This window comes from Schistocerca gregaria, chromosome 3 (genome assembly GCF_023897955.1).
Source record: "Schistocerca gregaria isolate iqSchGreg1 chromosome 3, iqSchGreg1.2, whole genome shotgun sequence".
Lineage (NCBI taxonomy): Eukaryota > Metazoa > Arthropoda > Insecta > Orthoptera > Acrididae > Schistocerca > Schistocerca gregaria.
In genome coordinates, this window is record NC_064922.1 from 614,560,374 (window position 1) to 614,574,584 (window position 14,211).

General features: G+C 38.9%; 2 protein-coding genes across 5 annotated transcripts in view; one reads left to right on the forward strand and one right to left on the reverse strand.

Annotated features, from left to right (window-relative positions):
* The window catches only part of LOC126354396 (uncharacterized), a 206,305-nt gene extending 197,594 nt beyond the window's left edge, over nt 1–8,711 (reverse strand). The window contains exon 1 of the mRNA XM_050004007.1: nt 8,514–8,711. Coding sequence (XP_049859964.1) covers nt 8,514–8,636 — 123 coding nt within the window. The 5' untranslated portion in view covers nt 8,637–8,711. The remainder of the gene's footprint in view (nt 1–8,513) is intronic.
* LOC126354393 (leucine-rich repeat flightless-interacting protein 2) overlaps nt 1–14,211 on the forward strand; it is a 235,681-nt gene that overhangs the window by 142,745 nt on the left and 78,725 nt on the right. For 2 of the 4 annotated variants that reach the window (XM_050003997.1, XM_050003996.1), the window contains exons 2-3: nt 6,897–7,797; nt 9,990–10,116. In XM_050003997.1, coding sequence (XP_049859954.1) covers nt 6,958–7,797; nt 9,990–10,116 — 967 coding nt within the window. In that variant the 5' untranslated portion in view covers nt 6,897–6,957. The remainder of the gene's footprint in view (nt 1–6,896; nt 7,798–9,989; nt 10,117–14,211) is intronic. The other 2 variants (XM_050003998.1, XM_050003999.1) reach the window with 1 other exon arrangement.

The following is a 14,211-nucleotide window of genomic DNA, read 5'->3' on the forward strand; positions in this document are numbered from 1 at the left end:
ATCCACGCTATTCACCGTACTTGGCAATCTCTGGCAACGTGTTCATTTAGCTAAAGACCCTTTTCGCGGGGAGAAATTTTTGAGGTCAGTGAAGGCTTATAGCAACCGTAGAGTTTTTAAACCTTTCGGACTTTAACTGCAAAGCTGAAATTCAAAAACACAGGAAGGCTGTAAATAATCTTTCGTTACTTGAGCCAGTGTAGACGGAAAACTGTTTGCCGTATGAGTACCAAATTTCGTAGCAATGATGATCAGATTGGGCGCTGCCTTAGGCATGGGTAGTGATACGGCGACGAAGGGCTGAAACACAAGCATCGCTGTACACTGCGGTTGTAGAGTGTCAACATGGGTTAAGACAACGTGAGCAGGGCAGCATTCGCAAAGCTATTTTTTATTTTTATTTTGTGTATCAAAACAACAGCAATAGTACTGCTGCTCTTCACTAGTGTCGATGTCGTAAAGGAATACGGAGACATCCTCTATCCACAACTGGATGGAAGAACACAATTCCGGAAGTTCGAATCAACTGGCGATTTTGTAATTTCTCTGGGAGAGGCCGATGGCCACTCGCGCCACAAATTGTTAAAGAAGCTAGTGCAGCCATGGCTGAGAAGCTAGACGCAGCGTGCGATCTTCGAACAGTGCACGAACTGTGTCACGAAAGCTGAACAGTCAATGATCCACCGTTCGAAAAGTGCTGCGGACAAATGCGAAATGGTGCCTCTGGTTCGGTTTCAATCTTTCGTTGATGCAGATAGTCGTCACATTGATAAAGGTTGTAAAATAGCACACAGTTAACAAACGTTACCCTATCATGTGGAAATGAAGATGTGTTTCTTTCAATGGTTTACTCGTCATTTGTCTTCCACATGGCCTTACAAATGTTTCCACGAAGTTTCATTGTTCTACAGAGTCACCATCGAGTAGCGAAAGTCGAGTTATAACCACCCTATAAGCCAGTGTTTGAACTAAAGCACGTATCTTTCACCATTCCCTCTAATTCACCAGACGGACAGACGCCCGATTGGCACTACAGGTTGCACCATTGTTTAAAAAAAAAAAAAAAAATTGTTCGTGCGCCACAGGCTGGCTGTTTCGTCACGTCTTTCTTTAGTTTCTCTTTCGTTGGCTAACTTTCCGTTCTCCCAGCACCAACCAGACTTGATCCGCTGTTGTAATGAGAGACTGGCGTTTCCTGGGCAGTGAAAGGCTTTTGAGAGCTGGCATGAGCAGGAGCTTCCGATCTCGTGGCGAGGCCCAATTAAAGCGATCTGACTTTGACATGTCCATGGCAGTTATTAGTTACAGTAAATAAAATTGCACATGTTCTACAATGGATTTTATTAAATGCTACTAGTTTCGGAGAATCAGTTTTCGATTTTCAGGGATTTGAATGTGAACAGTTACAACCACAATGCAGTATTCTCAACTCCACCACGGACGGGCCTGCTCCGGATTCCTACTACCACCAACGAATGTGTATCTGATGATGATCTCTAGAGTAGATTGAAACCGGTTATCCACAAATAAAAAGTAACAGTTTATACGCGACCACGACTGTGTTTACTAAATAATTTAATCAAAAGCTGACATGAATAAAAACGGATATGCGCTGTTTTAAGATAAACATTGATGGTCAATCGTTGCATTTCCATCTATATTTCGTCTACAATTATTTGTTGTGTAACTGAAATTTCTTTCATAAAGATTTCCTTGTCCCATGTTGTGCATACTGTTCCTTTCCCAGAAATAGAAAGCATTTTGACATGTATTTTGTATATTAAATAACATACTGGGTACCACATCGCAGTAGCATAATTTTAAAAAATGACGCGTGTGGTTTTGTCAGCTAACATGAAAGTTGAAATAAAATATCTAGGTTTTCGGTCATCCGACTTGACTTTTTTTGTTGTTACGTCCCAAGCGGCAATACCTGGGTACTGGGTGCTTTCTTGTAGCCCCTAGGGACTGACAAATCTCTGATGCAGTCTGTCACACACATCCTCATTCCGTAAGGCAGTTTGAGATGTAACACAGGACGATAGCACACAATCTGATGATCAGAAACGGTACGTCACCAACCTGTGTTAGGTTTGGCGTGATTCCACTAAGTTGCATAAGTCAAATGCCTAGGTAGTTCCTCTTAAAAAACATGGTCGATTTCCTCCCCTATCCGAGCTTGTGCTCCGTCTCCAATGACCTCGCCGTCGACGGGACATTACACGAAATTACCGTGTACATCGTCACCTCTACAAAGTGACGTGCCACAGTGGTTAAGTCGCTGTCTGCTATCCGGGATGGGCTGAGTTCGACTTTTTATTGTACCACCCAGGTTTACTTTGCAGTGGTTTTTGACTATAACATAAGCTAAAAGGCAGAAGGTTCCGTAAAGCTATCCACGGCCGAATTCCTATGTCATCCAAGTCCAAACTTGGTAGTGCTTAGTTTGTGACCACTTCGACGACTGTACGGTTTAAAGTTCAAGTTTCCTTATTTTTTTGTCACCATTTACCCTATCAGATGTTTTTTTTTGGTATCGAAGGCAAGTGGTCTGTTGATCGTCTTTGCCACGAGTTATTGGGAGCCTTACGTCCTTCAGACTGGCGTGTAACGTATTCGTAGATAGACTGAATGGCAAGTATGAATCGGAAATCTGATGAAACCTGTGCAGTAAAAGATTAACGCAAGCTGTGAGGACGGGTCGTGGGTCGTGCTTGGGTAGCTCAGTTGCCACGAACGTTCAAGGTCCCATTGCGAGCCATGGTTCGGAACACAGTTTTAACCTGACAAAAAGCCTCAGTAGGGGAACAAGTCTGCAGCTCTCTCTACGTAGCAAGTGGATTCATTCGGCTGTGCACTTTATTTATATTTTACGTTATTGCATCATATTACACAAGAGCCTTGTTCCATTATGGACTGAAGGAACTAACATCGTCTTTTAACGACTTCGCTTTGAGCACCGTATTGCCCTTTTCTCAGAGATTATATTGGAAAATGAAGATGGAATAGTTCATCTGGAGAGGTTCTTATTTTAAGGAAATTCCAAGCCTTTGTATTGTCTCTTCCTGACGGCTCTCATCATTGCGTTTCCAGTTAAAACTCATCAAGCTGCGCTTTTAAGTTAATCTTCGGGCGTTAAGCATAATTTAAAGGTACAGTTTTGGCGATACTCTCATGTATTTTTTAAACTTAATATGGGTTGTCACTGCATTGTATCTGCGCCGACAGCTGAATTCAGTGTTTCATATACGGTACACTTAACTACCGTTTGGAGGATTGTCTGGCATCCTGTACCAGAAGAAAGAAACAGTGAAATTGTAAGACTACGTGGAGAAGTTTCGCTCTGGGCAACAATTAAACCGGAAGACGGCCTTAACTCTTTCTTATTAACTGACTGAAAGATATGTAAACCTCGTTCCTTCCGATTGAGAATCCAGTGTGTGAATATATTCTGCCACCTTGATCGATAGTACCAACAAACAATGTGCAGGTCTTATTGAGAGGGGTAATGCACAGTGAGCACTTTGTTTCCAATATTAGCGTATTCTATACTGTTGGATGAAAATGCAGATTTTGTATGAATTTCCAGCCCCCCTCCCCCCGCCCCGCCCCTCCATAAAAAATTACATGCAGTTCTTGACGAAAATAGGAGTCTGAAAATAGTAGTTTCGGTAGAAGTCATATCTCGTTGGGTCTGTTTCTTTATTTTTCATGCACTGCTCCGAAAAAGTTACAGTGGGAGGCGATCTTGAGCATTTTTAGTTTAACTGCTCTACCGCCATCGTAGTAACAGCCGACAACCATGGTAACTGGGTAAACCTATCGCATGGCGAAGACTTGAAAGTTACGTCGCGGGAGAGTCGTACACATCTTGGACGTTGGCTGCTGCCACAGTCGTTTGATTTAAGCCGCCTCATGTGGAAAAGAATTGTGGTTGAACAGGTTTCTCCACGAAGATGTAGTACACACACACACACACACACACACACACACACACACACACACACACACACACAAGGCGAGTGTATGTCGGGCGGTTTGTCACGTGTACGTTAGAGAAGCAGGGAAACACCAGTGTCGGCGTCTCATATATATTCGTGTTTGTGGAATAACTGGTAATCTTAAAAAATAAAAAAAACATTTCGTTAACTAATGCGAAAGAAGGTCTTAAAAGTGTCAGATAAAGCAATTTTAAACGAACGCTATTTGACCACGTGAAAACGAAGCATTCACTTATTCCAAAACTACTTACTAAAAATTTTATGTCGCCACATTGAAATGTGTTGGACATTTACGGCAAACGGAAAGGCTCTTGTATCTATTTAAATCATATTTCGCTTCATATTAATTGGTATCGCCCTTTCAAACAATGTTTTGCCTGGTACACCTCTTATTTCACGAATAAACCAATGGCTGGGGTAGGGATTAGTTAGGGCCGTTTGGGCAACTGAACACCCTGTAAGTCACAGTGCATGAACAAAAAGATTAACAATGAGAATTGTCAAGCTAATGAAGTACCAGTAGTAGTAGTAGTAGTAGTAGTAGTAGTAGTAGTAATAGTAGTAGTAGGTGATTGGACAGTCAATTGACCAGTCTAAGGAGGCGGGAGTGGCCGTGCGGTTCTAGACGCTACAGTTTGGAACCGCGTGACTGCTACGGTCACAGGTTCGAATCCTGCCTCAGGCATGGATGTGTGTGATGTCCTTAGGTTAGTTAGGTTTAAGTAGTTCTAAGTTCTAGGGGACTGATGACCACAGCAGTTAAGTTCCATAGTGCTCAGAGCCATTTGAACCATTTTTTTTTACCAGTCTATTTTTTTCTAGTTTAGTCGTGTTTTTTTCTTCAGTCGAGTCGGTACTCCCGAGTTTGAGGAGTTTCACGTAAGGTGAGACAGCCGACTGTCACAAGTCTGCAACGACAGTTACACGAACGTTTTCACTCATTCTCCAGGTCGGATTAATTTCATTTGCATACTTTTCACCCTTTTCCGTCATACACGAGCTGTGACTAGGGTTTTCATCTTTAGAAACAAATAAGTAAACATATTTTAACGAGAGGTGAATAAAAAGTATATTTCTAAAATCGAAATGTTTTCAAAATTTATTTATTGATTATTTAACGTACTATGTTTTCCTGGCATTACATACGAATTTTTGCTTGGTTTTAAAATGTTAATAACAATAGCTAAATTACAAATTTATGTTTAAATATATGATTAGTAACTTTCTTATTAAAATTTATAGAACTTCTGTCTCTCTTCCCGCTGGTTTGCACCCTTGACCGGTATTTCGTTAAATGTTGAGGTGACTGGAACGGAAGGAATATCAGAAATGTTTTTTTATTGTTTGGTGACTTAATCACTTGTTTTTAAGAAAATCACTTGTTTTTAAGAATGTACTATCACTTGTCGCAAGTATTTTTTGCGATTTATATTTATTAGTTTTCTTTGAACCTGTTATAGCTAATACAGTCCAATAACATGAATCATTCTTTCAGATTCTGCAAATCGCGTTGAATTTATCTTAATCATTTTTTATCCAGTCATATTTCTCCCACTCCCGCGGCACTGAGCGTTCAAGCATTCTGATCTAGACACTAAGTCCACTCTTCATAAACGCCTATTTATAAACATGGCCGAGAAGTGAACAAACAGCCGCTCATTGACACTCAAGAAAAGGAAATATCGGAAATGCGATAACAGAATGCAGTCAACAGTAATGATTCAACAATTGCAAAACAATCGAATGTTTCCGCTCAGAATTTGAGTCATCTGCGTCGACAGTATTCATTCGGTTGCTGCAACAGACCGGATTTTACTCAAAAGAATACTAGTAGTCCAACCGATATGAAAAGCTTCAATCGACTGAATCGATATTTTTTTTTCATTCGGTTGCTCCCATAATCTGGTTTCACGTAAAAGGAAGAATGAATAATTCAACTGATACCTAAAACTACAACCGAAATAGTAGTAGTAGTAGTAGTAGTAGTAGTAGTATCATCATAACCAACGAAAGTGTGAGCAAACGCATCATACGACGTATTGTTGAATTATGCCAAGGTTTGCATAATGTAGCAGAAATACGTATACTGGGCCGGAAAATGTTAGTTGTACGTAGAGTGATACCATTGCTGAGAAAATGCAAAGGGCCGTTAATTAGGCATGTACGAAAGCTACGTGGACTCCGGAAAAAACTGCGACTGAACTAAATTAAAGGACGATACGTGTGTTATGAACCTACAACGTGAAGATGCTTTCTAAATAACTGATGTCCACGTCCTGAAAACGCGTTGCATAAAATCTCTTGAATGGAAGCTAAGGATAAATATTTTCGCGTGTCATCTTCCCTTGCGCAGGAGGAACGTAATCATGTTGCGGTTTCACACTGCAGCACGATTTTATGTAGGAACAATTGTAGGCGATTTGTAAAACTACGCAAGTAGACGTACTCCTCAGCGGATATTGTATACGCGAATTGTGTGGAGTGCCCTCTATGCCTTTCGCGCATCTTTCACGATCGTGCCGCTGAATCTGCAGTCCAAGAACTCCATTTTGATATTTATGCGACACCAAATTGGGTCCATATCTCGGTATGCGGTTACACCTCCATCTGCCAACAGCGACGCGAGAAAAATGTCACGTCAGCAGTCTTTCTGTTCTATTATATCTGTCGTTCCAAAAGGCGAGATTCTTTCGTAAGATATGCTTGTAAATAGCAGGAGAATATCGTTTGTACTGGAACTCTCATCGAGAGTAATAGGATTAATACGTTAATTAAGGAAATAGAGCAACTACAAATGTACCTCGCCAGCACCATTCCACCGTGATTGCCCAGATTTGTTTTTATTTCCACCACTTATTTTGTGGTAGCTTTCTCATTAATAACTAAATTTTTCAGCGTTGCACAAAATGTGAAAAAGATACGCGATACCTGGTAGCACCAACAGCTGAGCAAGAAAATGTCAGGTGAAGGCGCAGGCAGTCGAGAAGCCCCACATAGTGATAGTCCTTATGAATGTAAAATGGAAGACATGCAAAAATCTGAGGGTGCAGCGGACAGTACGAAAAATACTGACGGTTCTGTTACTGCTGATAGTGCTATTAAAGCTAACGGCCAGATAGATTTATCACCAACTGAAGATAAAGATGATGATAGTGATACGGGTGACATAGATAAAAGTCCAGTTCATGTGTGGAATGAGCCTGTATCACCTGTGGACAGTGAGGCTGACCAGTTTCAAGATGCATTTGATTCATTTCATAGTATAGATAATATTGATAATGTGACAGTTTCAGAAGTTAAATCTGTGGACACTAAATGTGATATACAACAGGACAGCCAACATAACAACAACTCTAAAAATGTTGCTGACTCAGAATTCAGTGCTGAAGATAGTACTTCAAATGGCAGTGAGAGCAGTACAATGAGTGAAAGTACTCAAGAATGTGATGAGAATAGGTGCATTCAAGATCAGCAAGGAATGTTAGTGGAAGAGGGAGTAGAAACATCAAATGAACATAGTCTGAAAGGAAACTCTGAAGAACAGTTGGGAAATGTTAAAGACTTAATTCATGAGGTTATTAGTGAATGCTGTGGTAGTGGTGATGAAAAACACCAACTCAGTATGGATTGCACACCTGTTAAGGATTTGCCACAAGTAACACAGTTACCAGTTGTTGGGGAAAAGGATTCTATAAGGACAGAGGAAAACCAGTCTACTACAAAGGGAAGCACTGTAACAGAGGAGAGTGGTGAGGAAGATGGGGTCATGGACTTCCTTGGCAAGAGTAACAATCAAGTAGGTAGAAACTGACCAGTACTTCATTAGATAAAGATATATCGTAATGTTATTCAAATTGGTTGTTCAGATTCTCTTATAACCTGGGCATATTCCTATTTTAATTGTTTATATGTTGCTACATTACAATCCATGAAATGTGTGTGTTGTATGGTACTTACGAGGTAAAAACCTGAATATTGATTTTAAAGTTACTGACATTCCTTTGCCCTGAACATTTATGTATCCTTTCCATTTTGCTGACTACCCCCATGGCTTTCAAACAAGGCAGGATTTTAATTAGCTTTCAAACAAGACAGAATGTTAATTACAGTAATTACATCTATGCAGCCCATGAGAAAAAGGCATTTAATACTGTAATGCAACTAATGATGTGATGTGCAAATGAGTTAACTGCTCTGTGAGCTTTTGAAGTTCTCAGGACTCTTTTATGACTGATATTACATTTAATGTGGATGCTTTACTGGGAGTGGGAAGAAATAAGCTATTAACATATGTCACATATAACAATAAAGGATATATCTTAGATTACCATAAAATACTTCATAGGCAGATGAGCAGTTGCCACCCAGGTTATGACCTTGACAATTCTTCTAGTTCAAGAATTGTAAATAGTGGCAGTTAAATATAGTGCAGAGGTGAAGTTTTTACTAATGTTAGTCACAGACATAATTTACATGCAGTGATTATGATAAGCACTGTGATTCACAGCAAACCTTCATGTAGTAGTGCAGCTGGCCTGTATATGTGGAAACATTTTTCTTTGTAGTTGCTTGAGCACTGCAGTTCCTCACTATACCATATAATGTGTAGAATGCACTGAGAGCAGAGGACAACATTCACTACAAATAGCGTGGAGGGGGCCTATCACCTAACTTTAGAGTTCAGTCTGGTTTTGCTGCCAAGTTGGTCAGAATGTATGCAGCAGGGCTGCCTCTCTTATTTTCTCTGCCCCTCCGGCTCCTCCACATCCCCACTCCCCTCCTCTCTGTCTATCTGTTCTCTTGGCTGGGCTCTAGCTAGCTTGGGACCTTGAGTAAGCTAAAATTTACTAACTGCTCCACACTATCTTTCTGCAGAATTTAAAGTAAGCATTGAATGTAGAAAATTCCATATGCTCTTTTATTTTAGTGTCATGATTTGTGCTTTGGAATTAAGTGATGAAGAATTTAAAACTTTTTTTTTTATTTCCTTGCAATTTGTTTGTTTGTGGCTTTGGGACCCCAAACAAAACTGTTGTTACTTATCACATACTGCTGCTATAATTAAAGCAATTTCACTATAACTTTTGCCTTCATGTGGGTGCAAGTTCATAAAACTACTTCTGTTTCTGCACCACCTGTAAGCTTAGTAACTGTTGTCAAGGTTTTTTTTCTTTTTAAAGCTATGAGGCTACTTCGGTATAGATATGTAAATGTGATCTAAAATATAGCATTATCCAGGTCATTATTTTCAGCATATGCTCTGTAACATTGTAATTAAAGCTGTTTTGTGTATCATATAAGAATTTATAAAATGTTTCAGTGTATAATGCTAATAAGAGGATTGTGGTGTAGTCACTCACTCTATACTCATAGAAAGTTTAGTAGCAGAACTGCTGTATAATGAAGTATAAAATTACACTATGTGTCTTCCAAGAGACTGCTCATCAGTTGTAATTGTATAATGATCACATCCAGATTTGTTCTGTTATAAGTTGTCAGACTGATATTCACTTTTGTAATGTTTAATTATTTACTGACTTAAATATATTTTACATCTATCACATCTGTTGGTGGTTAATAGTTTTTAATGCCTTGCTTGATAATTGGAAATTTTACACATACACTAAAGACAGATTATAATAGCTTGTTTCTGAAATCAAATGTTAATTAATTGTAGTATTAACACAATTTAATGTACATAAGTCTATAGTGACTTGTCTCCAGAATGATGGGGAGAAGTATTGCCGAAATTTTTTGCCAAGGAGACACTGGAATTTAACAAGTAATTAATATAAAAGCAACATCCAAAAATATCAAAAAGTACATTTTTTGGCAAAGTGTTTTAGTGAAATCACATTGCAAAGATAATTGAGTTTGATTTGGATTCTGTCTTTCATTGCAATTTGAACAGAATATGGATTGAATTAGCACTGGCAGGAGAACTTAAATGCATACTCACTACTGATCATGTTCTTTTGTTTGTTACAGGCAGAGGCACGCCTTGCAGCACGGAGGCAAGCGAGAGCGGAGGCCCGTGAGATCCGCATGCGGGAGCTCGAACGACAGCAGAAGGAACTTGAAGAAAATGCTGACAAAGTCTACGATATGTACACGGGTAAGTGGCTAACTCTGATAAAGTGTGCTTTGCTTTCGTGCTTTTGAAATACCTAAAGAATCGATACTGGTTGTTTTCCTTGCTTAGTGTAAGTCATAAATTGTTAATTCAGCTGTAATAAAATAATTTACATGCTTATGTCGTCATTAAGTCAGTGTTGAAACTGAACAACTAAACAGTTACTTGCGGGAATGGACTCACACTTTTAGACACACTATTTCTTTGGATTACATCCATAATGCTGTAAAGTCATTCAGTAAGTACATACCAGTTTTGTGATTTTTGAAGACGATTCTTCAAAATAATTTTAATTTTGCTAAATTGTTATATACTAAGGAATGTTTATGCTGGCTGTCTTTCTAAAGTAATGTTGTATTGATAGCCATGAGATTGAAATATATGTCTGATTTATCTTACTTAATGGTAGGTAGGGGTATTCCAAACAATACAGCATGTGAAAATTCTAAATTCCTATAGATGTACAATTGAAAGGATAAGAATGTGACAATGAGATACCAACTTGATAATGTTAGCAGTGTAATCTTTTTTATGGTTGCCAGGAGTAACCTCTGGGCTACTGGAACTCTGATATAAATAACTCGCATCTGGAATCACTATAATTAGTCGGAAATAAACTGTGATTGCAGAAGTTATACCAAAAGTCTTCATTGTCCCACTGGTCTTCATTGTCCCTTTGTTGCAGCTAGATGAACAGTCAGTTGTGAACCTGAGATTCATCACAGTCAACCATATGACTGCTGCAGAGCCTTCATTAATTGTTAGCAATACTAACTCATAACGCAGCTTTGAGAATAGTATGTTGAACTAAGTTCACCATACTTCTGCTTTATGATCCTGTCACATTTACAGTTACACACACACACACACACACACACACACACACACACACACACACACACACACACACACACACACGGGCTGCAACTGTTAACTGTTTATGAGTAGTGCCAGGGTTGAATGGATGGAGGAACTGGGAGCCAACAAACCCCCCCCCCCCCCCCCCTCCTTGTCACACACATCTTCCCCCTTGCCAGCTGCTCCAATTTTCTGTTTCCCCACTGCCCTCCTCTTCAACTACCACTCGTAAGGAGACAGTATTCTCTCAGTTGTGGGAGTGTGTGTTGAGCTTTTGTGTATTTGCTAGAAAGAGAGTCTGTACTAATACTAGGAAAAAGGACACCGTCCCAAAAACTAGTTTGACTTTCTAAGCTTTCAAGTGTGCCTGGGGCTATCTGTCACTCATCATTCATCTGCAGGTGAGCAGCCTTTCATTTGCTGTTTGATGTTCGAAACACTTGCACTTAAATGGAGCTGTACTTACAGGCATTATTTATAAACTCCATCAGTGAATGAAGCAGCAAGGAGGGAAAGTGTACAGGTACACTATGAAAAGGCCTCTGAACATTTTAGTGGCTTATAGACCTCAAATTTAAATGCTTTGCAAATTTGTATTTCCTGCGTGTGGAAGTTTGTTTAACTGTCAAAAACATGAGATGTCTGTATGATTCTAGGTGTGAATGCTTTTTAAAATTTGAAATTTAAAACTTTAACTTTCGTTTTGCTGTCTTTAGTTGCCACACCAGACAAGTTGACGAGAGACAATAGAAGCTTTTGAACCACTTAGCAATTTTACATAGGACGCGAATTCTCTAGGATTCTCATCTAGATCTTTCACTGAGATATGACGTTGCTAGTTGTTGTACGCATCACACATTGATCTTTTTATAGGCGAATAAGTTTCATCAAACTTTAGCATGTTACCATTTATGCATTCTTCTTTGAACTAAGACTGCAACAATATTTACATTTACATCATTTTCAGAATTTTATTATCAAATTATGATGGGTCCTTACTGTCCTTAATCCACGTATTCTGCATATTCTTCTTGAGACCATGATTTATAATCATTTTAAACTTTGACCATAATTTCTCCACATCCATCATATTATAACTAAATGACATCTATTCATTGTCTGTGTGAATGCTAACAACTAAGTATCTGCTCTCTTGAGCAGAACAATTTTTGTAGTCTCCATCGTGGATTTATTGACTGCAGTAATAATTGTGCTAGGATATTGTGATAACTAAACCCTGCCTCTGTACTGACACTGTCCACAAGGTCAGGCCTATTTGTAGCTTAGAGATCTAAAATGTTTCCATTGTGGGTCGGTTGCATGCATGGATTCCTCTTCAGAGTTATTTTTATTTTAGTGGACATTCCATTCTACAATAGAGGGGTAGGAATTGAACTCTTAATTTAAGATCAGATTGTTAGACTGAAACAATTGTCTTTGTGGTTTACTCTTCTAGGGCATCTCCACGATTGGGAACTTCTATTCTCTGCATGTTAAATGCCCTCTATACTTGAAGCTCATATATCTTTTTGATTTTTTTGAAACTGATTTCTTAAATGCCATTCATCTTTAGTGAGGAGTTTCACATACTAATTCTGCGGAGTGCTTTGGTGAATTGGTATCCAGACAAAGTTCACCAAATCTCCACAGTGCTGTAGCTATGCCACCCTCTGTCATCTTCATAATACTGCTCCTTTTGGGGTGTTGAAAGGCTATATAATACTTAATGACTCAGAAATGACCGAAAATTTGTTCAGTCAGAAGGGCCTGATGAACTATAGAGCTTGCATGATGTCACAGCTCTACCATAACCACTGATAGGTTCTGATAGAGGGGCTGTGATTTTTCTGCTGGGTTGACAGGACACCTCCCATCTCTTACCAGATCTATAAGTAAATATTTTGAATTGCAGCTGGGCACTGCATTTCACTGTGGAAATCAGTCAAGAATATTGTAAAAAAAACTAATTTTAGTATATCCTTAATTTTGATGGAAACAAATACAGTATTATGAAGAGCTTAATTTAAAGGATAAATTAAGCTATGTGGAAAAACTGAAATATTGTATATTAACCACATTAATTCATAACTTTAGATTTGTGTAATTGTGTCCAATTTTTAAAATGGTAAATTTATGCTAAGTAGTCAGAGAGCCATAAGAATTAATACACAAATGTTTTTTTCTTCATATAAAATGTACATAAGTTTTTGTTAGTCAATGTACGACTATAAATCTTGACCATCGAGCACAAAAAAGTGAAAATGTTCCTCTTTAAAAGACTCGTGACAGAAAAGTGGTGAACCAGCTACCTCAATCCTCATTCCGCCTTCGCCACCAAAATTTTTGGCCTGCAAAAATGTTTGTGCTCTTTTAACAGATAACATTCTAAATCGTTTTACCCAGTCTCATGTCTCTCTTTGTAGTCAAGTCTTCATACTCAAGCATCTTCCTCTCACTGCCACTGTCTGTATATGTCCCTCCCCCAGTGTCTCCTTTTTCTCCCATTGATTTACAGTATATACCACTGCAAGTGTGTACTCTCACGTACATTGTCTCCTTTTGTCTTTCTTTCCCACTGCCACTGTCTCCACCATACATCGGCTCCTCGAAAGTTGTGGGACAACACCAATCATCACTACTTGACAATTCTGGCAATTCAACATGGCTTGCATAATTGTTTGCTTCTTGCTCCCCATTTACTTCAGTATTGTCATTGTGTGATATGTTATCAAAATGATTTATGCTGTCATTAACATCATATTCCCCATTTACCGCAATTGTTTTATTAAAGGATACTTTCTCAGAGTCTCTCATTAATATTGTCCACATTACTAGCAGCACCTGCTCGAGTGATGATCTCGTCACAGATATTATCATTAATAGAATTCATCTTGCCTTGTGTGGCAATAATTGACAATACACAGAATTACAAGTGCCGAAATTGCAAGATGACTTCTGAAACTATGACAAAAGTTCCTTTCTTTAACAATGATGTAAGCAGCACTTACTTTAACTGCAAACTCAGGCACTGCCCTTGCACTGTCATGGAGTTGTAGTCACACACTCCAAATTATATGACTGGCTGGGCACTGTCAGCTGATAGAGCACCTCTGTTGACCTCTGCATTTAAAGTTTCACATTCAGCTCGCCCTGTGCTACATGCAGTTCGTAAAATCACTTGGTGTTCAATGGATGTTATTTGAGCACATATATTGCTCA